We start from the raw sequence: 27,920 nt of genomic DNA, 5'->3' as shown, positions 1-27,920 counted from the left end.
ACTATTGATCCCAGCGAGGGCACAATACAAAAAAGAAGCTACACGTCAACATGACAGGTCACACACAGCCTACAGAGGTCAGTAAAGGACCTCAAGTTAAATATTATTATTATTAATAATAATGATAATAAGGCGAGACGGTTTTGATAGTTCAATTACAACACCTCGCTTTACTGAACGCAGCATCTGAGAGGGCGTGGTCACACGGTAAGTGGGCGGGGCCTATCAGACAGGTGTACCTGTGGCTCTAGCCGTCTCCTCTCAGTGTGCGTGACAGACGCAGAGGTCTCTGTTTGAACGACGCACGCTTTGTTTTCCTACGATGAATCAGCTCCGATATAATTGTCTCCGTCTGCGTGTTTACAGCCACATTAGAGGAAGTTAACGCAGCTTTTTAACCAATTACTCGACTCCTTGCTCTGAATTAATTACGTGTGAGCTGGAGAAGATTCAAGGTTAAAGAACAAACACCTGTTGCACCTTCTTTACCTGCTTCGAACTTTTTTTTTTCTTTTTTTGACTGCATTGCTGTCTGAACTTAATACCGACGATGGAAGCTTGACGTGGTGTTTTAAGAGGAGAGGAGACACCTGGTTTTGGACAAACTTTAACTTCTGGACTAAAGATGGATTCAACAAGACTGAGGGCAGAAGTTGTGGCACTGCTTTTCCTAATAGGTGAGTTTTCTGTTACATTCATTTGCACAACAACTGTCCGCTGCAGCGTTTAACGCAGAAACCAGCCTGTGAAGTGGCGCTTCTAGGATCCTGTCCAAACAACTCCAGCTTTGTGCCTCTGAAGGTATTCTATTGTGGATTTTTGAGTTGCGTTCAGGATCATTATCTTGCTGTAGAAGAAATCCTCTTTGCAGCCTGGGCTAATCTAAAGACTTTGAGATGTCTGCCTTCACGGTTTGCAGGTATTTAATTGAACTGAATTTAACTGGCTGCAGCCAAATCTTGACCGATCAACCTCAGATTTTTTTTATTTTTTATTTTTTTTTAACCCCCCTTTGTGTAAACCTCATTGCTGCCAAAACTTTTTTTTTTAAGCTCTCCTGTCCAAACACCTTATGCAAAAGTCTGGCGCAGAGATTTGTGTTGAGGACGCTTCTGATATTTAAGGCAACTGTGTCGCCACAAATCCAAGTGGACTCGGACTGAAGAAGCAACTTTGATGAGTGGTGGGAAAAAAAAAAAAAAAGTCCAGGTGTCGTTGCTTCACAGACGTGTTTTGTTCTTGTTCTGCTGCTACATCTCAAAGCATTTCTCTGGGCCTCCGGTCACTTACCCGACAGTGACCTGGAAATCTTCGTCTAGGCTCATCCTGCTGTTTGGGTCATTCAACATTTTACTGTTGTGTTGTCTGCTCAGAGGAGACAATGCCCGCTGATTGATGGGGACATCTTTAGACTCTTTATAAAGCTTTGAAACCTGCATCACTGATCATGAACGGGACGCAGCCTAACAGGATAATCCGCGTCTTGTGTAAGGTTATTAGAGGGCTTTTGTGCGAACATTTGTAGGATTTGATGCTCCCATCCACTAAAATTTTTACAAAACCAAGAGACTAATCTTTTTTAAAGTGCTTAGTGTTTGACTTGAGTCCTCGTGGTGATCAGTCCATTGTGTACTTACTGAGTTTAGTTTAGTTTGACTGAATTTAACTGTGCACTGTTGTGGGTTTCAGTGTTTTTTCCACGTGGAGACCAGATGTGTGTGAGTAGCCCAGGATTTATAATGCGTTTTGTGTGTGTGTTGATCCAAATAGAGCTTTTTAAGGTCCAGAGTGAAGAAGATCTGATTTTTTTTAAGCTTTCATCTATAAGGCCCCAAACCTGTAAGACTTATTTTTTTACAGATTTTACTTTGACTTTTTTTTCTTGCCAGGATAAAAGGATGATGTTGGGCCTTAACTCCTCATGGCAGAGGTGCAGATTTGATTTCATCATTTGCCCTTTTGCTCCGTGCCACGCTCCAAGTCTCTTACTCCATTACTTCCTGTTCTACTCATGTCCGTCCAATAAAGGTTATAAAAGCGCCCAAAATATACCATTTCACCTCTTCTCTGCTCTCTGAAAGTCTTGAAGCAGAACAAAAAGAAAAAAAAAATACATATCAGGTTGAACTGGTGACATATTTTAATCGCGTTCAGTCTTTGACAAGCTGTTGCAAGTAGACATAGTTTTATAAGGGATCACAAGCCAAGAAAAGAAAGAGGTTCGTTAGGGGGTAGCGGGGTAAATATTTTAAGGGGTACGGCCCCTACTTGCATTAACAGCCTGTATCAACCCATTAGTTTTACTAGTTTGCTCTGATCTGAGCTCATTGAAACACATTCGGGACGATGTGGAGGGTCTCATCAGGGACGAATCCCCCTGCAGCCGAATTCTGGTGTAAAAGCCTGAAACGAGACACACGGGGCGTGGATGCTTAATTCAGGTGTCCACATACTTTTGCACTCTTGTGGCACATAGGTCCCTGCAGGTGTGGAGGGAGACGAAGCAGAACAGAATGTTGCCCGGTGGCATTTCTTTTTTTTTTTTTTTGTTTGTTTTTTTGTAAACTTGTAGTGAGCGTGATTCAGAACAAGGAGTCCCGGCCCGGCCTTTCGCGTCTTCCTGTTTTTGTGACTAATTCTGGCGTCTGCTTTTGTTTCCACACCGATTGAGCCGTGAGTGAACAAAGTCTGTCGCAAATCTGGAAGGTTTGCTTCAATTAATAGAACGCACGCTGGACTATTATTCTTTTTTTTTTTTTTTGTTTCCCTTGAGGGCCGCAGTGTGACAAAGTTCCTGTCATCTCCAGCGAACAGGAAAAGCTTGTACGGCAGCCTTGTGACGCGTCGAGTGTTTGTCTAAAGAGAGAGTGTGTGTGTTTAACTCTTTTCTGTCTGTTTGGTGTTTGTCTCTCTTGCTGTCACCTCTGTCTCCATTCCCGCTTGCCCTTCCTCCAAAAGTTAGCTCCACCGCGTCTCGCTTTCCCCCGTCTGCCTTTTCGCACGGCTCGCCCACACTGAAGGCCTTTGTTGCGCTTATTTAATCGCCCGCTGCGTGCGCTCGACCTCCTTTTCTGCGTCACCCTTTCTGTCGGCGTGCCCTTGCACTGCGTCTGATTTGCGGGAGTCCCGTCTGGGCCTCTCTGCAATCATTGATTGAGCTCGTGAATCAGTAACCGCGTTCACGCTAGAGATCAAAGGTCAAATATTTGGCTTTTCCTGTTCCAGTTTGTCGATGCGCCACGCTCTCACACCCGTTTCTGTTTGTGTGTCCCACGATTAGACTTTAAACCGAGTGCGATAAGAGTCTTACTCACGGATCCAGAGCCTTTTAACCACTTTTCCCCTGATACCAGTCTACGTCCTGGGTATTCAACAGGGGGTCCGCTACCCGTAGGGGGTCCGCAGAGGTGCTGCAGGGGGGCCGCAAAATCTTTGGTTGGTTATTATATTTTTTTTCGATTTTCCCCACACAAATTTAAATTTCTTTAACATGAGTCCAATATATTTTTGTGAAGGGGTAAATGGGAGGTAGTGATACGGGAGCAGAGCTTCAAAAGTCACCATTCCACACACAGCGCCGCACTAGACCTGTCAATCTAGGCCTCCTGTGCACAGTAGGCCCCGCCCCTATCGCCACTGAGCCAATCACGCTCCCGCAAACTGGCCGAGAGCCTATTCAGTCAATCCTAGAGGCATTGTGCAATATTAGAGGAAGAGAAGCTAACAGTGTAGCTCGCTGCCATGATGACCTAACTAACTGAGGCCAAAAGTGGTTATTTGTTTGAAATAATAATAAAAAAAAATGAATATTTGAACTGTGTGAATAGCTTGATATTGAATTCAAAATGATAATAATGTCTATTTATAAACAGCACTAGGCCGAGTTTAATACAGAACACATGTAAAAGGTCGGGGGTCCCTACGTAATGTCTCCATCAATTTGGGGTCCTGAAAAACCATGTAATCAGTGGCTGCCTTTATTATGTAATTGTGTTTTTATACAAATACTGACTTGCAGTAAAGAGTAGGCTGTGGTTAAATGTCCATCTTCTGGCCGCAAAGTGGGTAATATTCAGCATTTGTGTTTAAAATTCAGGAAAAGTTTCACTTTAATTCATCAAATCCATATTTTGCGTCTCACAAAGAAAACAAATCTCAGAACGCGGAGGTTTATTGTGTCATAGAACAAAACAAGAGACTGATTGAAGACACAGATCCAATCAAGCGCCAAAACATGACGATGCAGACAGGTGATTAAACAGTATCTGGAGCATGTAACTATGTCAAAGTGACACCTGCACTAAATGGTCCTAAAAATTAACCCGTCTTGTAAATAACTTGTTTGTTTTCTACCAACAATGACGATGTTAATGGCGTCACTGACATCAAATAAACAGGAAGCATTGTTTCAGCCGCTGCATCACAAACAGTTTCTGCCTTTGAAGAAAGTCTTAAGTCACATAAAAGCACCATTGTTCGCGTTTTTAAGCGGCGTCGCCTGCCTCCAACACGAGGATCCCGTATTTAAAGCGGCCCCTCCTTTCTTTTATGAGGCCTGCACGCGTTCTCTGCGTCGGCACGGCAACAGACGAGCAGGTTCACTTCAGCCTCTGATGGCGAAAGGAAAGGGTCGCTTTACGTCTGTCCAGATACAAATGTGTACCTCCTTCCTGATGCATTGTGCACACACTGGCCAGCCATAACATTATGACCACCTTCCTATGACATAATGGACGTAACGGGGGGTGGTTGGGTTGAGGGGAGGGACCTTTTCTTCTGTGGATCATCCCACAGATGCTTGATCAGTTTGGGATCTAATGAATTTTGAAGCCACATCAACACCTTGTGCTGTTTTTCATGTTTTCTTTGAGTTGTTCCTAAACCGCTGTTGTGTGTGTCTGTGTGACTGCCATCAAGGAGTGTCATTGCTATGGGGTGGAGGTGTCTCTAACCCCTAACCCTAACCCATCCACACAAATGAATGCCAATGCCAATGGTCAATGTTTTTCACGTCTCCTCAGTCAGTGGTTTTAATGTTTTGGCTGGTAGGTGTAAATCTTAGCCCGATAACTAACTTAAAAAAATGTTATTTTTTTTTTTTTATTTTATTTTTTTAGTCCATGAAATGTTAGAATAAACCTGAAAGAGTCATCTGTGATTCTCAGAGTTGACGTCTTCACATTCTTTGATTTATCAGAGCAAAACGTAAATTTACTGTCAATTAAACTGAGAAAAGTAGAAACTATTTGCATTTGAATGTCTGACATGTTGGTGAAACGTCTCCACACCTACAGGGATTACTGCTACAAACACACAAGAAAGTTTTACCTCAAGATTGTTTTGCTTATCTGACCAGCTGACTGCTCGAGGGTTATTCTCAAAGTCAAGTTAATTACGACGGTGATAGAAAATCCTCTCTCCTTTCTCTCTCCCGCTCGTCAGTGGCGTCGGTGCAGAGTCGCTTTCTGGAGCCTCTCGAGCCCGTCACCTCCCTCCTCTCCCGCACGGAGATCCAGACCAGGCTCCCCTGTCTCTACCAGCTGGAGGACGGGGAGAAGGTGGTGCAGGTCACCTGGCAGAAGGAGCTCCCCGGCGGCGGGAAGGACCAGATCATCACGGCCCACTTCACCGATGGCCACACAGGTAAAAACAGCGAGAGGGAGTTCTCGGGAAGGCGAACTGGTTTGTGGAGAACAAACAATTATCTGGAAGGCGCAGGAGGAAGCATTTGTAATCGTCTCGATCTGCCAAGCATTTCAGACCAGTGGTCGGTTTTTTTATTGCAGTGCTTGAATACGGCAAATTAGATGAAATGATTATGTGTGTTTCTTGTTTTGAGTTCAGTTAGGAAACTGGATTGAACCTGTAACCTTTGTTGCAGTTCGAATTCACAGCATGTCTGCGAGTTTGCGGCAGCAGATACTGAGTGATTTAAAATGAGATCACAGTCTGTGGTTTTTTAACAGGATCATTTGTCTGCAGGGTGCGGCCATGACGTTGGCGAACACTCTTACCATTTTATTTTTCCTTTGAGAGAGAAAATACATTTCTAATATGTATGTTTTTTGTCTATTTGAGCTTCATAAAGACTTATTTTTTGTTTGTTTGTTTCGTCAGAGTTTGGGCGTTACGCCGGCCGGATGAAGTTCGAGAGCAGCAACCCGACGCAGGACTCCACTCTGCTCATCCTCGCCACGGAGGAGTCGGACGAGGGCAAATACACCTGCCACATCACCACCTTCCCCAGTGGAAACTTTGAGAGGCAGATCGCTCTCACCGTCTGGGGTAGGAGTCATCCTCATTTCCGCTTGTTTTGTTGTTTTTTTTTCTTCCCCTCCCGCACCTCCATAATCCCCTCAGAGCTGCCGTAATGATGTTTAAGCCATAGTTGTGTTTGTAGAAGAAGAAGAGCAGAACGGGGTAATTCAAAGGTTTACCACAAAACTGCATGAGAAATATCCAAAAACATGCACATTTGAAATGACCCCAGAAAGTCACCGAGCACCTGAAAATGATGCCTGTGCCGTAAGCAGCTGCTTTTCTTCGGTGAATGCTGGTTGGCGATGCAGAAATCAGATAAAAACTCACCTGTCAAAACAATGGAAAGCTGGTCTGGTGCCCAATCAAGCTGCTGCAGATGGTGTTATGTAACAGGAGATATGTGTGCCAGGATTTGATTCGGTGATAAGTTGTCAAGTTGGTTTTATTTGTATCGGCCCCCTAATCATGAATTTACACAGAAGAACTTTGCATATCAATCATCAAACCCTTTGAGTGCTCCTCAGGAAGTGTAGCAGATAAAGGTGGACGAAGTGCAAACACGCCGCATGAAAATATGTATTAGAGACGATATCAAGTGACTTTACATATTGCCAAGAATGTGAGGAATTTCCAGGTGTGTGGGAAAAGAACATTTCTTCCTTTATCTCATAATCTCACTTATTTCCTGTGTGTGTTTTTTTATTGTTTGAAAAGCTCTTGCTGTGGAATTACGGAGCTAGTGGCTAGAGAAGCAGCTTAAGGCTTTTTTATAGTACTGCAGGACAGAGACGCTGTAACTTGCGCACGTAGCCTTAAGCTGCGTCGGTGTGACCCATTCGTACTCGTGCGTCGTCAGTCTGGCTCACTCTGTAACCATCAAAACACTAGTTGCCGCTCTGTCTTTTTTACCAGTCGGGTTCACTTTTGTTGCTACTTCCTGCCTGACTTTCAACAATGACAGACGAGTTTGTATTTCTGAACCTCTTCCTTTATTGATCCAAAACAATCAATTAAAAAATTGTGGCGTAGTCAGAAATACTAAAGAGGAAACACGCTGCTACTAAGAGGACCAACATTTCTCCAGAAATGCATCACGTATTTACATGGGGATGTGCATGTTAGTTACTTAACAGAGCCGAAATCAGACACAGACAGATGTCCCAACAGAAGACTGGCTTTGTCTCCACGGGCACAAACCGAACTGAAACTCCTCCAGCAGCAGCTGCAGAAAATAAAATTAAACTCCACGTTCTTCTGGGGCCTGTGTTGCCGCTGTAGCTTCTGCGTCAACTTAACACCAAAGTATAAACCACCTGTTGGGGTCACTGGTGTAAAGTTTAGTTAGAGTTAGACAAGTGAGAAAAAGGCATTGTCCTAATCTGGCGGCGCAGCTGTTAGCTTCAGCTTAGCATAGGTGCTGTAATGTAGTGTTGCAGATTAGCCAGTCGTTTCTAAAAGTGATAAATAAACTCAAGAATTTTCCTAATTACTTCTTGTGACCTGTACATTCACACCAAGTATAAATGTCAATGCAATTAACACAAAGAGATTAGCTAGGGCACATGCAGACTTGGGGCTATATTCCGGCAAAGCACCGCTAGCAGGCGCAAAGACACCACACAGCACCTGACAAACCCCCAACTTCCATCACCACACTAGTGTGACTGGTTTTCAGGTACACCACATTACAGCCACCTATGCTAAGCTAAAGCTAACAGCTGCGCCTCTGGATTAGGACAAAGCCTGAATAGCTATAAATATGCTTTTTTTTTTTCTCACTTATCCAACTCTGGGGAATACGGTGAGCGACTGAATTAACCCAAACATTTAATTAAGTAAATGGGTGAACGTGGTTTGAGAAAGCCCACTGCTCCAAGTGTGCTTCTAGTAAATAAAGCTGATTGGATTAACAACAGTCGGCTACCTCTTGAAATAAAGGTCCATTACTAAACCATTAGCATGAAGAAACTTCCCAAAATATGTGCGTCATAACCGGAAACAGCTTAAATTAAATTTCTGCTCCAAACTGAAAGTCGCTCAAGTCATTTTTACCACTTTCACGCTGTGAAATCATTTCTGTGCAGTAGCTGCAGCAGCCGTGGGATCCTCCCTGAACTGAATCCTGGGGTGATGCCATGGTTTCTGAACGGCTTTCTCGTTTTTGTTGCTAATCATTGTCATTGCGTGTCTCAACACGCCACAGATCAGACCAGCCAGCAGGAATATTGTACAGACGCTACCAAGCTGCTACAAACTACTCTCACACGGAAGTCACATTTAAACGTTCAGAAATAAAATGATGAGTGTTGCAATCCGCACAGGAGGCTAATTATTAACAGCTCCCCAGACTGGGCCATATAGGTTTGTAATAAATCATTGAAGTTGTAAGAAAATGTATTAATTATTACTAAGCTATTTCTAATTAAAATCACACTTAGTCTGTACTGAACGCTGTGGAAATTTACACCTTGTCTGACTGAAGTGGGAGGATCGTTAGAATTACATAAATAAAGTAGTATTCTCAAAAGTGAAGGGAACATCAACACATAATCTGTAACAAAGGGGTTTTCCTCCAGTTCCTCCACACAAAGAAGAGTAAGCTCACTTATACCAGGAGGAGATCCTTTGTGTGCACTTCTCAACTTCTCGTTTGGTCAGTCCAGATTTCTTTTCTGGTTTTACGTTTCACTGTCACTGGCTGGAACTATTCCTCCATTTGAGTTTCTGTCCCGATAGAAACTGACATTGCCATGCCGTCATGTCGTGTTTTTGTGTTTACGAAGTAAGTTTTTCAAAGGCCGTACCCTTTTGCTTTGTCCCTTAATCTGTAATAATGTTTTGTTGTTAATGCAAACCACGTGTTTAGTTAGTTGTTCACGATCCAAGCAGCCACGGAAAAGCCTTTTCGTGTCTCGGGCGTGAATCACAGTCGTGTCGAACCAGTTGTGGACAGATAATGAGAAAGAAATGTATTTCGTGCCGAAATACCAGGGGTGACATTAGACAGCGTTGTTTTGTAAGATGGTGCTCTTGCACAACAACGATGAGCTTCAATAGATATTTACTTAGAAATGCATGACTTTCTCGTCCCTCTAAAGTGCTGAGGCGTACGACGTGATCCTGGTTTCACGGATCTGATGACACCTTCGTCACATCAGATGATTTTGAGACATTTTTGCAGTGGCTCCGTATTTACACAGAGCCAACGACGGTCCAGAACGTCTCAAGACTCTTTAAACATGAAATCACACTTATATTTAGTTTTTATCCTTTTATCTGGATGAAAATCATGGCAGAGTTTTACTAAAAGCCAGAAATGTCCATGGCAACGGATGATAAACCATCATAAATTATGTCACAGTCATCTGTTAGATTTAAAAAGTCATGGTCTGGAAACTCGAACAGATTTTGTGGCAACCTCTTCAGTTTTTGACTCCTTTCCAAGAAATGTAAATGAAGTTTATGGGGGTATGTATTATTAGCCTTTATTTAACCAGGTCGAACCCGTTGAGACATAAAGACCTCTTTTCTGAGGGAGGCCTGGTCAAGGCAGCAGCCTAGGAAAGTCGGGACAATCAAGAGCAAACAGAAACTCAAACAACACGAAAATAAAATACATGGAAGATAAAAACAACAGGAACGAAATGTAGATGTAAAAAAGGTTCCTTTAACTTCAAAGTTTCCTGCAGGGATTTCCAAGTAGCAGGTGCTGAGAACTTAAAACAGCAATTCAGAATGAGATTCGGAAGAGAAACTGGGGGAGGCGCAGCTAAAAAGAGACTCAGATAAAAAAAGACTTTTATAAATCTTCTTCGTCTTCTTCTTCTTTGTAGTTTTACCCATCTCCATCCTGGACCCGGTGGTCCTCACGGAGGGCCAGCCGTTCGGCGTGGCCGCCTCCTGCCGGGCCGTGGGCCGTCCCATCCCCACGGTGGCGTGGGACACGGACCTGCCGGGTCAGTCCCAGGACCGCACCAGCGAGGCCGGCTCCGTGTCCAGCCACTACTCCCTCCACCCGCTGCGCAGCATGAACGGGAAGAAGCTGGACTGTCTGGTGTCCCACCCCGGCCTGGAGCAGCCGCGCAGACTTTCCCACCGCCTGGAGGTGCAATGTGAGTACAGCTGGTAGTGTTTCTGGAGCTTTTAATATCATAATTTAATATTTTATTCATGGTTTCTGGTTGCCAGCTGGCTGCCAAAAGAGGAACCATAGATAATAAGTCACGTGTCTTAATGTCTGCACATAAAAAAGAGCTTTTATATCAGTCTGTTTTTAACTTACCGTAATAACACGAATATTAAATTTAGCAAGAATACTAAACATAAGCTGTTGACATGACTTTCTATGGTTGAATGTGTGCAAGATTAAATAAGGTAGCAGCAACGTATGTAGTATAGTTGACTTTCAGTCTAACTTTGCTAGCTAGCTTTTACAAAGTTTAGCCAGGCTGGAGTCGTTTCCTCCGGGTTTTGAACAACTCTCTTGAAATAATTTTACATCTCCATGGTCTAAAAAGTCAAGAGCTCAAATGCTGGCTTTTAAAAAGCGGCGTCGACGTTAATGGTTTCTGGATGAACGACACAAATAGCTTCACATGCTACGCGCCGTTTCCTCCTTCGGGTTGAATTGCAGAACGAGTGAGCGACAAGGTGTGTGTGAAAGGTCTGGGGGAGGGAGGCGAAGGGGGGGTTCAAACACAACGTAGTCTGAAACGTGCAAAAATAGTTCTGATTCGCTGTGAGACAATGGCGGAGTAAATTAGACCCTGGCAGGCTGCCATAGTTTTAACAATGTATGGGAAACACTGCGTCCTCATACCAGACTACGTACTAAGTATTTACCTAAGTCTCAGTGTGCTGTTTTAATAAATCAATATGTACTTAGCCTTTTTTTGCTGATAGAAAACATGTGGTGTGAAGCAACATCGCTCAGAAACTCTTAAATTACGCTGTCAATAAAACTAGAAGGAAGAGAAAGTGAAATTAAACAAAAAAAGATCTCAAGAATCTGTCTATTTTTCTTTTTTTTTTAACCTCTGTCATTTTTATATTTTATATTTTTTGTCCTGAGACGCCTCGAGTGAATTTCTTCTACATTTGTCACTTGTTCTCATTAGACTTTAGTGGTTAAAGGTCACCTGACCTGTAGATTTTTGACCGCGAGACGTCAAATGGGAAGACATCTTGAATCCAAAAGGTCAACTTTACGGTGAAATTGTAACGTGTTTTGTCGTCTGAGTCTCGACAGGCACGGACAGAAACCGTAGACTGGTTGAGCGAGGTGGTAACTCTAGTTTGCATGACTGTTGTTTTTCATAGAATACATCTTTTTATAGAGCAGAGTGTTTGCATATTACTGGGGCCCAAGATGATTTACTGTTTCTGTGCAGGGTTTGCATAGCTACTCGCATGCAAACCCTGCACAGTAAATAGTAAATAGTAAACCATGTAGGTCTGGGGACGCAGCTTGTTTTCTGCATCTTCAATGAAAGTATAGTTTCTATGACATATTATATATAATTGAATTAGTTTTGGCTTCAGTGCTGTAAAGGAGTTCTGGTCAATCTTGAAAAATATGACAAAAGAAAAATCACACCTGTCAGTTGAATTTATTGATTCAGACACATTTTAATTAAGAAACGTTCCGTTTCCTCCCACATCTCATCTAAATGTACAATCTTCATTTCCCGTGACCATTTTATGTAGCCAGGGCAACTTTCTACTGTCAATAGTATATAAATAGAAGAGAAGTGCAATTAAACACAATGATGATCAATCTTTGGTTTGGTTTTTTTTGTTTTTTCTTTTCTTAGGTTTGTTTTTGCGAATGGGATTTTCTTTAGTTGTATTTAAATCCAGAGCTTTGAGAAGCAACACCTAAACGGAATGGCATTATTGTTCGTGTCAGCGGCCGCACCCAAGTTTTTACTGCGATGGTGTGAAAAGTAGAAAGTAGAAAAGATTCACGTCAAAAGACGAGAACATACCGAGGACAATGATGTTTTTAGACATTCATGTGCCGGATAATCTACGCGTAGTTTGGGCTTAAACCACCGAACCTGGATATTATTCTGCTGTGTTCCAAAACCAAACTGCATCGTATGCGACTATTTATGCCAACTTTTTTTTTTTTGTCGTTACTGTTAAATAGATTCACGCACTTCGCTGTTTTTTAGCAGCCAAATCACGTTTTTTTTACTTTTCTGGACAGATCAGTACATTTAGTGAGGCGGTTTAAACATTCACACAGAGACACATCGAATTCAAAACCTCCTTAATTAGTTTGTAGTATAACTTCAGCCTTCTCATCTGGGGCCAGTTTTTAAAATTATTGCCATTAATATTCAACCGTAATGTTTTTTTTTCCCCAAAAAAATAGCCGTCCGTCCCTGAAAACAAATGGATATGGTAGTAAACACTGGGTGACATTTGCAGATTGCGTATCACACAGTGGGAACGTTCATGACTAATACTTTGTCCTTGACTAGTGCCCTAGTTCACCTCCGTCATCGCTCCACAATCGCTCTTTGTCTTGCACAGAGGACGGTTCACAGGCGGCTTGCGAAAGGTGTGAACTTGAGATGTGACGTGCGCGTAACTTTTGATTTCGCTTTTTGGTAAGGATGAGTTGGTGAATCAAATAGATACTGAAGCCATGCTTTTTTTTTTTTTTACATAAGGCGATTGCTCTGGTATTCAAACTCTGCCAGCAACATGCAAAACCTGTAACTCAGAGTTCCCATGTGACTGTAATTGTCTCACTGGAATAGTGTGGTGCACCAGTGCTGCCAAATCACGATGCTTTTAAGTAATTAATACACATTTTCTAAATTGCATTTGTATGATAATGCAATTAGCGGCCTGTTGACGTGTTACATTTGGTGCACGGTAGCATGCTTCACTTCAGACTTCACAGCCGAGATTTGAGACTTTCCAAAATACCTTAATGTTTCGTCTGCAGACTTGTAACCAAACGGTTCATCTTTTTTTGTTGTAGTAGACAATAAAATGCTTGATTTGTAACCATTGCTAGTCATTCGATTTCTAAGATGCACAAGTTTGTCCATGTGTCAACACATTTTATATACAAATAACTAAGCTGTGGCTTTTATACTTTTTGAGCTTTTAAAAAGACGACCATAGCTCAACAATATGCATCATACAGCTTCATCATTTATATGGTATCAATCAGTACAATCGTGTGAACATTTTAATAATGATACATCAAAATACTCAGTTTGCAGTGTTAATATAGATAAAAAATGAATGATATTTAATCGTGATTAATATTGGAAGTGAAAAGGGTTAATCTTCATTTCGTGAGCATGAAGTAAACACTTAATTATACCTGAGCTTTAGTTTGGTATGCATTGTTTTTTTTTAATTTCTCCCAGGTATTTAGGATTAGTAGGACCTAAGAAAAACCACACATCATCTTTGAACAGGAAGTAGTTTAAAGAAAAAAAAAGGTAGTTAAAAAAAATAAATAAATAGAAAGAAGAAAGAAAAATGTCCTCATACGTGGACACAGGGACTATTTCACTGTGTATTATAATAAAGTGACCCAAAACTGAACATGGCTGTGCAGACAGAATCACAAATAATGAATTCCCAGTGCCCTCAAATGAGTACTTGCTAATTAGTGACATTATAGTTTATTACTATTGATAGAATTTGGTGTGTTTGCACATAAAAAAAAAAAGAAAAATGTAAAATTTCACAAGGTTTTGTACTATTCGCTCTCATATTTTTACACCAACCAGTATCTAGTTATGAGGGTAAAAGTCTAAATGAAGCAAAGGAAGCTGCTACAAACCTAAAGCTGAACGTCCCCGTATGAGGACGTAGGGTCTCAGGAGGTTAATGTGTTTGTGGTGTTAACAGATTTCCTTAAATATGCGTCCCTTTTCTTTTTCAGCACATGTGTGTATATTTATCCTGTCGTTTCTGTGTCAGACCCCCCAGATGCCACCATCTCCACGCCTTCAGGACACTGGCATGTGGGCCTGGAGAAAGCCGAGCTGGTGTGTGAAGTCGGAGGATACCCCAAACCTGAGAACATCACGTGGACATGGTACGGATATCACTCTTCCTGCTGCTCCCGTTGACAATTACACGTTGATTCAGCCCCTTAAATAATACGACTTAACTGCTCTTTACACATGTCACAGGAATGTGACTCAAAACGGAGATAAGCCTCCGCTGACGTGCAACAAAGAAGTGCACTTCCGTCTAAAACTGGGGCGTCTTTTGCTCTTTTTTTTCTCTCTCTCTCTCTCTCCTGGCTGGAATAAAAGCTGTGGTGTTGCCTTGCAAAATTTGGAAAAGCCGAGGGGAGGGAGGCGTTTTCACACGAGGGGAGGGAGCGAGCGACGGCGAGGAAGGGCAGGAGACGCTCCCTAAGCGTTTAATCACAGTGCCATGCTTTAAATATCAGTCTAATGTCTGTTAAAACACAGGGTCTGCGCTTTAATTAGAGACACCGCACCAGCCATTACAGCCCTGACTGTAGACACAATGCTACGCGGTGCTGAGCGAAAGATATTCGAGCCGTGAGGTAATGTTAAATATTAAATTCGTTCTGGATTGAACAGACCTTTCGGTGAATCCAGACACAGACACGTCTGCTTTTTAAGTTTCGGTTAGAAAGTTGGTGAGAATATTCTTTTTTGTTTTTTAGATGAGAGTTGAGAAAGTTCATGAAGCGTCTTTAAATCTCACATGTTAAGTTAAAAGTTGAAAAAAAGAGCTTCTTCTGCATTAAAACTAATAGCAAATCTTATATTGGAGTTTTGTTCAGGGCTATTGATAAAATAACTGCAGACAGACCTCCCTGAAACCACAAAAAAATCTATTTTTTTATTACTATTTAGCCATTTTTAGACTTAATGTATTATTCTTGCCATCCTACTTCCAGCTTATGTTAAGCTGCTGGTTCCGGCTCCGTATAACTCAGCTTGACGGCCATGGGTGTGTTTCCCAGAACAATACCTGGAAAATCTTGTTCTATACGACAAGGAAGTATTTCTGAATTGATGCACATCACATCTAAATTCTATTTCAGCAGAGCAGCCCTAGAAGGAGACTTTCTTTTGACGCTCAGATCCCACATTTACTATGTCCTAACTATTGGGATGTACTAATATGCAACTTCAAGTTTCTGTTGACAACATTCTCCTTAAAAACCATCACAAGTTGAAAGTATTTTGAGATGTTATTTACCTCATGATCTTTTATTGACATGAACCAGTTTCCTCAATTTACCTTTAGGTGTTTATTAATGTCACCAGAGCATTTCTGAATAAATGTCAGCACGAGAAAAGAAGAAGGGCTTAGTTTCAGGATCGAGAAGATTTGCCAGAGTCACAAAGGTACAAAAGTAAAAAGTTCAGAAGCTAAAATAAAATCACAGTTTGCATTATTAACACTTCGTCTTTTGAGAGTCTGCGTATTAATGTCGCTTGTGGAACGAATTCCTCGTATATGAGTGATAATTGTAGCAAAAATGTCTTCTGATTTATTTTGATGCAAACTAATGATACTATGATCTTTTCTTTACAAATTTGCTCTTGCTTCCAAGCGTTTGTCCTGTTTATCCATGATATGTGTATCTGTAGATGTGCAATTAGAAACTAGTCAAGTGCAAAACATAATGCAATCACAGATGTTTTAATTAGTGACCTTAACTTTTATTTTTTTGCCATTTTTTTACAAGCTGTTCCTCCTTGTCTGCAGACTTTATGCAGAGCTAAGCTAAGCTAAGCTAACAAGCTTCATATTAACGTCCAGGTGTGAAAAGTAAAGTAATATCAATCTTGTAAATTAACTCGGAGCAAGAATGAAACTGAATTCGAGTTATCATCACAACTCAATCAAGGGTACAATTGTGCAACTGTGCAGATCTCTCTGCCTCGTAGTGCTGATAATAAACTCTGCATGCGATGTGTGTGTGAGTCTAACTGTCTCTGGCTACTGGAGGCAGCTCACACACCTTATCTGTATCATTTTCAGCCATCTTCCTCTGTGTCAGATGCAATCTCCGCCTGTGATTTGACTATAAAAGGCAGGTCAGAGGAGCTATGGGCGGGGTTTTGGAGATGGGGAAACCTGAGTCGGCTCCAGGTTGTGGGGGTAAAAGCAGCAGTGAAACCAGGGGCAACATGACCCCTCTCAGTGGACCTGATCAGAAACTGGCTCTCCATTATGTGGCTGCCTTGAGCTGCACAGTGAGGGACTCGATTACCGGCCTCGCTCAAATCCCCCAGACCTAGTGTTTATTTGCTCTATTCAGATCAAAAACCCAGCAGGTTTTGGTTCAGGTGCATGCAAATTGGTGGTTGCACACTGTGGTGAACCTGATCCTAAGCCGGATCACTTCCTCGATGCGAACCAGTTGCTTAAAAAACCGAGCTCGTCGTATTCGTTTGCGGGTTTTTAGCGTCTGTGGACACGAACACCTTAAGGTGGAATGCAGATTTACTTCTTTAATTTTGTTCTACCAATGTGCATGAGTCATGCACGCCGATGAGTCACGGGTTTCTGTGTGGTTCACCTGCGTGTGACATCTTCAAAACAAGACTTTTTCCTTTGACTCCCGTGCAGGAGAGGAGGAGCCCTGCCTGACGGGGTGTCCGTGGCCGGAGAGAAGCTGACTTTTTCTCGTGCCGTCCGCTCGAATGACAGCGGGGTCTACGAGTGTTTGGTCAAGAACAACGTGGGGAAAGCAACGGCAGAGTTCCCCTTGACAATAGGAGGTGAGTGCAAGGAGTGTTAGGTTTGTAAGGAATCTGCTGCCCCCTTGTGACGTAAAGAAGACATTGAACGCAACAAGCTTCTGTGCAAATGTGTTTTTATGAGAGGGATTCATCAAATATATAAATATATATATATAGGTTTAATTTGTATTCCAGATAGATCTCATCGCATAGAAGATGAACCTGCTGACAAGCGGCTGCTGATCATTATCTGCGGCTCAGCCGGGGCTTTGGTCCTCCTCCTCATCGTTGTCGTCGTGCTGGTCACCCGCTACCACCAACACAAGAACAAAAGGCTGGAGATGGAGCTCTCAGAAAAAACGTGAGCTGAGCCACATGTTTCTATTAAGCAGGAGTGTGAACACACATGACATAGTTTTTGGAAATTTCCAGACACGCTATTGTTCCCTAAATCCGTCTCTTTTTTTTCTTTTTCTTCTTCTTCTTCTTTCTTTTTCCCAGGGAAGAAATTAACAGCCTTTCCAGACAGGCCTCCTTCAGAAGATTAAACTCAGCCAGCACAGACCTGAGGGTGCAGGTACAAACCCAAACAAAACAGACACGAACACACATCCACACTCCTCCTGAGAACAATAACAAGTGAGACCGAGAGACGTCGACACGCCCGGCCTGGTCAGGCGGAGCCGCCGGCGAGAGGCCGTTGATTATAGGCTGCGGGGCCGACGATGGCATCAGACAAATAACACGCCGCACACACACACACACACACACACACACACGGAGACGCATTATTGATAGCTCGCTCTGGGTGTTCTGTTTTTTTTTCCTCTCCTTTATGTTTTGTGCTCATCTTCAATTATTTTTCTTTTACTTTCTCCGTCCTTTTCAGGGCGAGGATTACGCCCTGCTCAGAGTAGACAGCCGAATGAAAAACAGCCTCGCGTCTCTGGTGAGTCTCTTGTTTTGTTTTGTTTTGTGTTTTTTGTTTTTTCTTCAGAAGTCTGAAGGGTGCTCAGACTCTAATAAGCCTATACACAGATCAAGCATAACATTATAACCACGGACAGTGGTGAATAACACTGGCACATCTTATGACGATTGAATGACTTGGACCTGGCGTTCATTCACGTGGGTGTTTCTTAGACGTGTATACCCCCACCTAGACCAGACCAGACACCCCCACCTCATAGCAATGACACGCCTTGATGGCAACAGCCTCATACACACACACACACACACACAAAAACACTTTTGGAACAACTCAAAAAACAAAAACAAAAAAAACATGAAAAACTCCAAATTCACTGGATCCGAAACTGATCAAGTATCTGTGGGATGATCCACAGAGCCCCCCCCCCCCAAACCCCACCCAAACCTATAGGACTTAAAGCCTCCCCCTACTAATAACACTCTGTTTCCAGTACAGACACCACAGGAAACTCTCGGTAGGTCCCTGTCCATTCTCCGATGAGTCACAACTGTTCAGGGAGACCTACGCAATATTAGGAACGTGGTCATAATGTTATGCCTGATTGGCGTATTTGTATTGGTGTATTATTACAAAGCGAAATGACTTCACGCCACATTCCACGAGGCGGTAGATCAGGCATGAGATCAGGCGACTGTCGTTCAGAGAAGCCCTGACCCTGACCGGCCGCCTTCCTGCCTGCAGGGGCGACCCATCTACAAGGGCAGCCACTCCACCCTGGGCGGGATGTGGGGGCCCCACACGGGCGTGGAGGTGGACGAGCTGGGGCGTCCCGTCGTCTGGACCGAAGGCAGGGAGAGCCTGAGGAGGGCCGAGCTGGAAGGGGAGCAGGAGGAGCGCAGGAAGCGCGTGGAGTCGTTCGTGAAGAGCAGCAACATGTCGCTGGTATGTGTCACCCTCTGAGGGATTACGGGGCCGGAGCGAGCTCAGCCTCGCGTTTTGTTGCGCGTCCTCGGGGTGTTTTCACGGGCTCGGTTTGATTTGTCGCTGACTGTCACGGAGATGGATAAAAAGGACTAGGAACAAAAGCAAGCTGGATTAGAAATAGGCGAAGTCTTTATGGTTTTTAATTTTTAATAGTGAAATAAAATGGCTTAAGTGAAAGTATGAAATGAAAGTTTATTTTCCTATAGTTGAAGTTATTTATCGAAACGCAATTACCCCGATCAGCCATAACATTATGACCACCTTTCTAATATTGTTCAGATGTGTCTCCAAACTTCTTCTTCTTCTTCTTCTTCTTCTTCTTCTTCCATGTTTTTTGGACGTCTAACGCGTCACAGTGGGCAGAACCACTTCCTCTAAAGCAAACTCATTTTATTCCAGGGGCCACTCACAGCCCAGTTTGATCTCAAGGGGGTCGGACCAGTAACACAATAGCTTATTACCTGGTAAATAACGACAACTCCAAATGTTTCCCTTTGCTTTAGTGCAAAAAAAGTACAGCTACATGTAATGAACAACCATGAATTTCTTAAGAAGTACAAGGTGCAAGTGCAGTTTCTTATTTTATCAAACATTTTCAGCTGATATCTTCAGTGTAATTTTTTAAAATTCATCCCACGGGCCAGATTGGACACCCCTGCTCCAAAGCGTTTCGTTTTTATTGATGTTTTAGGGGCATGTAAATGCATGCACCGATCAGGCTTAACATTATGACCACCTGTCAGTTGTTGCAACTTCAGTTGTTGCCAGTTGTGATTCATTGGAGAATGAACATGGGCCTGATCACATGATCAGTTTGGGATCTGGTGAATTTGAAGGCCAGGTCAACACCTTGTGCTGTTTTTCATGCTTTTTTTTTTGTAGTTGTACCTAAACCATTTGTGTGTGTGTGTGTGTGTGTGTGTGTATCCTGCTGTGGGTGCCACGTGTCTAAGTAACATCCACATGAATGAATACCAGGTCCAAAAGTTTCCCAGCAGAACACATTGAATCGTCACAAGATGATCAGTGTTATTTACTTCTCCTGTCATAATGTTACGGCTGATTGGGGCAAGTTAACAAATATGTACTTAAAATGCAGACTCTCATCTTTCATTCGAAGGTATGCACATCCAAACAACAGGGAATGTGTAGAAACTACAATCATCATAAATAAATAGCTTCAGATGTTCAAAAATGTATGACCAATTGGATAAACTGTCATCACCCGTTTCATGAGGTGTGAAATACGTCTGTGAAACCCATTGTGTGGTCAAATGAGCTCTCATAACACTTGAAAAAAAACAACAAATCCATCAGAGAGATTGCAGGGACATTAGAAATGAGCAACAATAATAAAAAATAAAATAAAAAACCCAACATCTACCTATGTGAAGAATGCCTCCTGTCTGGGAGGTGGACACGTTAGTCATAATATACTTAGAGGAGAAAGCAAATATACAGAGGGTTCACCACAAGGTACAACCCATTCACTAAGCTCAACAACAACAAAACGCCAGATTAGACCTAGATTAGATTAGACCAAAAATAAATAAATGAACGCCAGACCAGTTCTGGGGCAGCATTTTTTAGACGGGACGAAACTCAGATCAACCTGGACCAGAACGATGAGAAGGAAACGTGCGCTGAGAGAAGCCCCATGAACCAAATCACAACCCGTCAGCTAGAAAACGCCCGCGTGCAAAACCTTGACGCTTCCTTCAAAATTATGAGAAAAGATGAACCGATGTACAACTTCCGTCTTCCTTATTTTGATTTTTCTCATTGAAGCTGTTTTTTTTTAGTCACTATCAAAGGTGAAATTGGGTCTTTATGCTGTTTCTACCAGGACTCAGGTCTTCCTTCATCTCTGGTTCCCCTGAAGGCCCAGCAGGAGGACGGCACCGGACCCCGAGAACCGGACCTGGGCCACCCCAGGGAGTTGGACCCCCCGTGCGAAGTGGACTGGGCCCCGGATCAGTCCGTGGTGGACGAACAGCAGGGCGACGAGGACAGCGGCTCCTACCAGATCTCCGAAGCGCTCAACAATCACTTTTACTACAGTAACGGGGTCCTCAGGCCCAGGCCGCACTCCAACGCCATCCTCCTGAGCCCCCGGGGGCATGTGATCTAGACCTCAGCCTTCGGGGACCTCAGGTCTTATGTCATCAGTTTGTTTCGAACACGTTGAGTAGGTAACCGTCCTCAGGCGCCGCTCAAGTGACGACAATGTCTTGCCTCCTATTTGTAAGATTTTGACCCTTTTATAATAATCTAATAACTGGACAACTTCTATTTTTTATTTTTATTTTTGAGGACGTTTTTTTTTTTTTTTTTTTTTTTTGCCATCTTGCCAAGAGTAAAGAGAGGATGCAGGTGCTTTGAGAGATCACCACAGAGCCACAAATGAAGATTCAGATGAAAGAAGGTTTCGCCTTTCATTATAAAGACGCAAAGACCTTTGGTTCCGCTGGTGAATTACAACCGGTTACACACTCTCGACACACAACGTCCCTCTCAGTCGTTTACAACGAATAAAAAAAAAAACATTCAGGGAGGAGACATGGACAAAACTACAAGTCAAGGTGCAAAGTGTGCAGCTTGAGAATATTTGTGTATAAGTATATATATATAGAGAGAGATAATAATAGAGCTGCTGTATGTTTATTATTGTGTTGCTACCAAAAGGTCAAAAAAGGCTCTCGGACGCAGACAAAGTTATTTAACCCGTCGACGTTCATGGAGTAAGAAGCAGCGAATGTGGTTCCATGACCAGGTTTACATCACGTCTACATCAACCTTCAAGAGTGAAAGAAACTGTAAATAGCTTCTGTATAAAGCGCTGTGGGGCGATGTCTTTTTTTGTTTTGTTTTGTTTCGTTTTTTTCAAAGAAACTGAAGAAGTGACATGTAAATGTTAAAATTGTTTATTCAAAACAAGTAAAGCATGTGAAAAGTTAGAAACAGTCGTTGTTCTTTATTGTAACCTGGGACTCTGAAGCTCATAGGATAAACAATGGTTTACTCTTCTCACGAACACGTTATCGCTGTAACAACCGGAAAAACTCAAAACCGTGATTTCACTTTATGGCTGAGTGAAATGTTCAGATAACCTCTGTATTAAAAGGAATAGTTTGGTGGTTTTTGGGGAAATGGGATGATTTGATTTCTGGTCAAGAGTTAGATGAGAAACTCAACCACTGTTGTATCTGAATGATAATTATGAAGCTAAAAAAAAAAGCAGCTAGCTTTGGATAAATTTGTTTTAAAAACAAAAGAAAGAGTTTTTATTTGGGATTTAAATTTTGGATAATTGTTTGTTTAAATTCTTGTTTAACTTTGTGGCCAAGAAACACTTCATTTAACCAGCCTGTCATTCTAACACTTAACTAACAAGCTTTAAATAGACCTCCTGAGACCCGAGCTTTTATTTTATTTAGCCTGCGTTTTTAATTTCTGAAAGGTATTTGGGATTAGCACGACCTAAGACGTATAAAAACTAAGCATCATGTTTGAACAGGAAGTAGTAGTTTTTGAAAAAAACAAACAAACAATGACCTCATATGTGGACGCTGGGATTATTTCATTATTTATATTGTAATAAAGTCACCCAATGTGTGGAAAAATATATACTGTTTATATAAATACCTGAACACGACTGAGCAAAGACAAAACAATGAAGTCCCAACGTCCTCAAACGAGCACTTGCTAATTAGCAACCTTGTAGCTCGTTGCTATTGATGAAATTTGTTACTAAACGTTACTAAGAATAAATAATAAGTTTCTTGTCCTGTGATCGTCTGTAGAATGAATTCGCTATCATGTCTTTACACCTACTAGTAGTGTATTGTCCCTTTGCTACCACTAGATGGCAGAGTAAAGCGTCCACTAATGAGGACAACGGGTTTAAATGAAGCAGAATAAGCCCCGTATGAGGACGCAGGGTCTCAGGAAGTTATGTTGAGTCTAAATGAGAGTTTCAGTATCCATGTTCTCATCTAACCGTGCAAGAAGCAACATTTCCCAAACTGCCAAAATATTCCTTTAAGATTCTGCTCTTCCTCTCAGCATGGACGTACAGAAGTAAACCGGGTTCAGATGGAGGCGGAGATGTGAAATGTTTGTAAAGAACTTTGGGTGGATGTTGCTAAAGATTATTCATGTTTGAAATTTACTGAGCCACGTGAGAAGCGCTGGTGCAAAGTTACCACCAGAAAACAAGTGCTACCGCAGCCGTCTCACAGTTTACATTACTGAAATGTAACCAAAGTTATATTTTTTTTGTTGCGCACACAGTACAACAGAAACACAATCTGAGTCATTTGGGTGCGACAACGTCAAGTGCTTTGCTTTAAATAATTGTGCTATAGGTAAAAAGTCGTCCTCTTTCTATTTGGTAAATGAAAATGACTTCTGAGTTGAAATTAATTATGGATACAAAAACTGAAATGGTATAAATGGATCGGGTGACTTTCCAGTCTTTTCAAATGTCAAATGTTAAAACACGTGTCCTTATGTGTAACCTGAAAAAAAAAACAAAACATACTTTTCTACGGGCTTCACGTCCCTAAATGTTTTATAAACCTCTTAGCTCTTTTAAAAAAGTCGCAGTCTCAGCTCTTCGAAGCCAAGCTACGTCAACGTTACAGGTAATTAAAACGAGAGTGCACGGTAAAATCAGTTAGCTACATGTTTTTTTCCAGTAATATCAAAATACAAAAAAAAAAAGAATTTGTTAATTCATCTAGACATAAATGCTACGGGGCACAGAGTTGGTCGGGGATTAAACTGCGTTCTGGGCGACCGCCTCTTTGTGAGTTCGTTGATGGGTGCGGAGGTTGCTCCTCTGAGAAAAACACTTGCCGCACGTGTCGCATGTGTACGGCTTCTCCCCCGTGTGAATTCGCTGGTGAATCTCTAGGTGGCTGATGCGATCGAAGCTTTTGCCGCAGAACGGGCAGATGTACCATTTCTCCTTGATGCGCCGGCTCGCTATAGTTTTGTGCAGCTCCGGGTCGTTCAGGAGGAAGAACCTGCTGTCTGGGTTAAAAGCTGATATGTTCTTAGTCTGCTGCTGCTGGTTCTTCTCCGACAGGAACCTAACGGACATTCCTCTCTCTGCGTGAGTTAATGCTTCAGTGGGTTGACTTGGCTGCGAGTGGCCGAAAGTCGAAGGAGTTTTTGATTTACTCGATGCACCTTGCCCCGTCCCTTCGTCCCTCAGAAACCTGTCAGAATACGGCGCCTCCGCTGAATTGTCAAAAATGTCCAAGGCGTTTTGAATGAGCAGTATCTCTCCAGAGTCCAGATTCTGCGACAGCTGCTTTGGTTCGAAGAAGCAGTCGGAGTCGTGTGCAGCGTCTGCGTCTCCCACGGAAACGGACAACCACTGCTGGGCCTCTTGTTCTTCCACGACCTCGGCCGGCTGGTGGCTCACGTCCATCTCGTGACGAGCTGCCCCGTCGGGATCCGGGTCGACTCTCTGCTCCACGATCTGCACGTCGTCGTCGTCTTCCAGCTTTACTATCAGGTCCTCGTCTTCTACGTCCTCGCCCTCACAGTGGTCGGGCTTGAGCTGCTCGTTCTGTTTGTCTTCTGTGGGAGCGGGCGGCGGAGACCGGTGATTGGACGAGGCGTCCGTCTTGTCTCGGACGCTCTGATCGGGTACCAGCATCTGGACTGAATCTACTGTAGGCCCTGGAATACAAAAAAAAGAGGGTAGATTTTGCTACTTTGCTAACAATGCAAGAAGTAATGTCTTACACCTAAATAACAGGGAACGATTTTTACATTTATAATAAGATTTAAAGACTATTATAGATGTTTTAATAAACACAAGATAAAACGGTTGATTCTATAAGAGCATTTTATGTCTATTATAATTATATATAATTATAATTATAATTTCTACTCTGTAGCTCTCTACTCGTGGGTGATTAGATGAGATAAAGTTGCTATTAATAAACTCACTACTGAACTATTATGCATTACATGCCGATAAAACATGTTAAATTAAGTGACAGCAATAAATTAATTAACAGATTAATATTATTTTTTACAGTCGAATGATAAATTTAGTCTTTTTTTTAAAAAAAAAGCAGAAACATAAATAAAAACATGCCATTTCTACACTTTAATGTATTTGTTTCATTATAGGTTTTAAGAATTTTCTATGACACATGCAACGGACTGAATATTTCTGAGTATTTTACAAAGAAAACACTAAGCAAAAAAAGCAATGAATCAAAAAACAATCAGATTAATCAACACATCAGCACGTTCACTTATTGAATCTACAGTTTAATGTATTAGTTAAAATATTTAACATCTCCTGTAATTTAAATGGACACTTAATTAGAATGACATCAATTCACAGGATAAATACTGTGCATTAATAAGCACAGTGTTATGTTATTATTACAGCGTGTTATAAACAAACTGATGAGTAAGGTGATTTGTGTACAATAAATAAATGCACAGGTGTCAAACATACGGACCGTGAACCAAAAGCGGACCAACAAAGAGTCTAGTCTGGTCTTATGAAAACAGCCGCTACCCCTAATATGTCCACTGTTTCAGTCAGAGAAGTGAACTGAGTCCCGGGACTAAACAGCAGACAGCAATGAGCCCAAATTGCTCACATTTTTTTTTTTTTTTCTTATTACAATTTATTAAATGTAGACATTCTCTTAATTCACTTGTTCTTCTTCACACTAAAAAAAATGTAGTTTTATAGGTTATTAGGCTGTTACCTTACTAGCCTGACCTGCCTGAGATCAAATTGGGCTGTTAAACTAAAATGAGTTTGACACCCCTGATTTAACGCCTCCTGTTGACTAAAGGCAGACAGTGCAATTTAAATGGATAATAAATTATAATGGCTTCAATTCAAGGGTTAAACAAAATGTCTATCCATCTGTCATCGATCTAACTATTATTATTATTGTTTGTTTGTTTGTTTTTTACACTTTTTTCTTAAAACTTTAAAGTATGTTCTTAACTACTTTACAGCGTGTTGTAAACAAACTGATGAGTACAGTGTTGTGTGTACAATAAATACACAATGTTACTCAGGTGATCTATTGTGTCTCCAGGGGTTGTTCTTACCATCACCTGCGGGCGGCAGCAGCTTATTCTGCTGCTCTCTCCTGGTAAAACATGAGGATTTATTATTCTGAGACAGAACCGCCGACCGCTCGCTTTCCATCGACATCAACTTTCTGTTCAGCGCCTCTATTTCGCCCTCTCTGCGGCGGAGCTCGATCTGGACGAGGGCGAAGCCGTCCTCCCACAGTTTGCTGATTTCCAGCACGGCAGCCTGGGTTAGCATCTCCATGATCGAGGTTAGCTTGCTCTGGAAAGCCACGGCGCTGGCCATGTTGCCCCCCTGGTCGGGTCGGGTCCTCCGTTGTCAGTGGCGACGTGGCAGGACGTTGAGCGGACTTTGAACGCGGGGACGGGTCTCACCGTTGAAGTTTACATCACAGTAGTAGCCGTTTGAGAGAGGTGAAAAACACGGAAGTGTAACACAATAGTACCCGGAAATGGTAGTGGTCACATGACGGGGGTGTACGGACACTCGGACAGGCCAAAAGTTATCAGTAAAACTCGAGATTCATAAAGTGACGATGTGTTTATTGTACTTTACGCATGGTTTTGTTTATAACACGCTATAAAGTAGTTAACAACATACTTTATTTATATGATAAGATAAAGATAGAGATGTAGATGATAAATCATAATAATAAATATGGTTATTTTATTAAAAGGAGATTTATTGTTTTATATTATCCACTAGATTAGGCTATATTTACATATAGAAAATGCATTTTATATTAAATTATATATACATTATGTAACACAAGATAAAATAAAAGATAAAAAAACAATAAAATAAAATTGAATATGAATAAAGAAATAAAATACAAACTATACTGTACCATGTTGCAGCTGTGTCAGTAAAGTGCAAGGTACAGTGTTGCAGTGACACTTTAAAGTCCTTATGGCACTAGGGAAAAGAGTGAGCATCTGCAGTGGCTGGTTTCTTTCAGGATGTATTTCAGTAAATGAAGCTCTTACTATCTTACACACTTGATATAAATTCGTAGTTGTGTGAAAATGTGAATATGTGTTGTGTTTTGTTTTTGAAGGACTGTTGCAGCTTCGAATACTGCACACTGTTCTTTTTGGTCTACCCAGCGAATGTCTCTATAAACTTCAGCTCGTCCAAAGCAGCTTGTACCGTCACACAAACTCCCTCCATGGACCACATCACCCCAGTTTTTAATATTAAGACCTTGCTACTTATCATCAAGCCCCTTCACAACAAACCTCCATCATATCTGTCTGAACAATTACAAACATCTTCCCATACTCTCAGATCCTCATCGGCCACCCAGCTTATTGTGCCACCTGCCCGACTGTCCACCAAAAGTTTTAGAACATTCATCCCTTTCCCTCTTTTCTCATTTCATGTTTTATGTATTGCTTTTTTATGTGTGTTGACCTTGAATGTTTTGCAAGGTGGCAACAAATAAAATGTATTATTATTATTATTTTAATTATTATTATTAGTGATTGAATGTAGCTTTAATTATAGTAAATGAATTTGGTGAACATAAAAATTTTAATAGTGATTTACAACCTCCATAATTATTGTGCGTAGTGTGTATAATTATGTCTTTGTCACGTATAATAGCATAGTGACCTTGTTTGTGTGGATCGTTGATAATCTACCTGTGATGGTTATTTTTCTTTAATATAATTTCCTGTTATTTATTGTTGAAATAATTTATTAATCAGAATGACTTTATTGATCCCAGGGGGAAATTGCTTTTCGTTACAGTAATCAAAAGACTAATCACAAAATAACATAATGATTGAAATACAGACATGCTTTGTATTTGAATCGTAAAAATTCTTATATGACTGGATGATTGTGACTTATGAATCAATATATCATTCAAGCACTGATGGCTAAAAGAAATTCATAAAACATAAAATGTGTCTTGACCTCACCCAGTTTTGCTGAT

General features: G+C 41.7%; 2 protein-coding genes across 5 annotated transcripts; one reads left to right on the top strand and one right to left on the bottom strand.

Annotated features, from left to right (window-relative positions):
- Positions 1-269: 269 nt before the first annotated feature.
- On the top strand, positions 270-21,848 carry nectin4b (nectin cell adhesion molecule 4b). Of its 4 annotated transcripts, none has more exons than XM_047588666.1 (11): positions 270-677; positions 5,443-5,643; positions 6,118-6,285; positions 10,095-10,373; positions 14,218-14,335; positions 16,864-17,015; positions 17,172-17,337; positions 17,478-17,553; positions 17,866-17,925; positions 18,649-18,849; positions 20,738-21,848. In XM_047588666.1, exons 1-11 carry the CDS (start codon positions 626-628, stop codon positions 21,020-21,022), a joined length of 1,758 nt encoding a protein of 585 aa, XP_047444622.1. In that variant the 5' UTR covers positions 270-625; the 3' UTR covers positions 21,023-21,848. The 4 variants fall into 4 exon arrangements, with proteins under 4 accessions (XP_047444622.1, XP_047444623.1, XP_047444621.1 ...); XM_047588667.1 differs by having other exon boundaries at positions 17,154-17,337; positions 20,774-21,848; XM_047588665.1 differs by having other exon boundaries at positions 17,154-17,337.
- On the bottom strand, positions 21,800-26,493 carry LOC125010243 (zinc finger protein 350-like). Its single transcript, XM_047588670.1, has 2 exons — positions 25,996-26,493; positions 21,800-24,585 (listed from the first exon to the last, which is right to left on the bottom strand). Exons 1-2 carry the CDS (start codon positions 26,264-26,266, stop codon positions 23,672-23,674), a joined length of 1,185 nt encoding a protein of 394 aa, XP_047444626.1. The 5' UTR covers positions 26,267-26,493; the 3' UTR covers positions 21,800-23,671.
- Between the last annotated feature and the right edge of the window lie 1,427 nt (positions 26,494-27,920).

The sequence above is a fragment of the Mugil cephalus genome, chromosome 7 (genome assembly GCF_022458985.1).
Source record: "Mugil cephalus isolate CIBA_MC_2020 chromosome 7, CIBA_Mcephalus_1.1, whole genome shotgun sequence".
Taxonomy (NCBI): Eukaryota; Metazoa; Chordata; class Actinopteri; order Mugiliformes; family Mugilidae; genus Mugil; species Mugil cephalus.
This window is presented reverse-complemented; position numbering and strand designations above follow the sequence as displayed.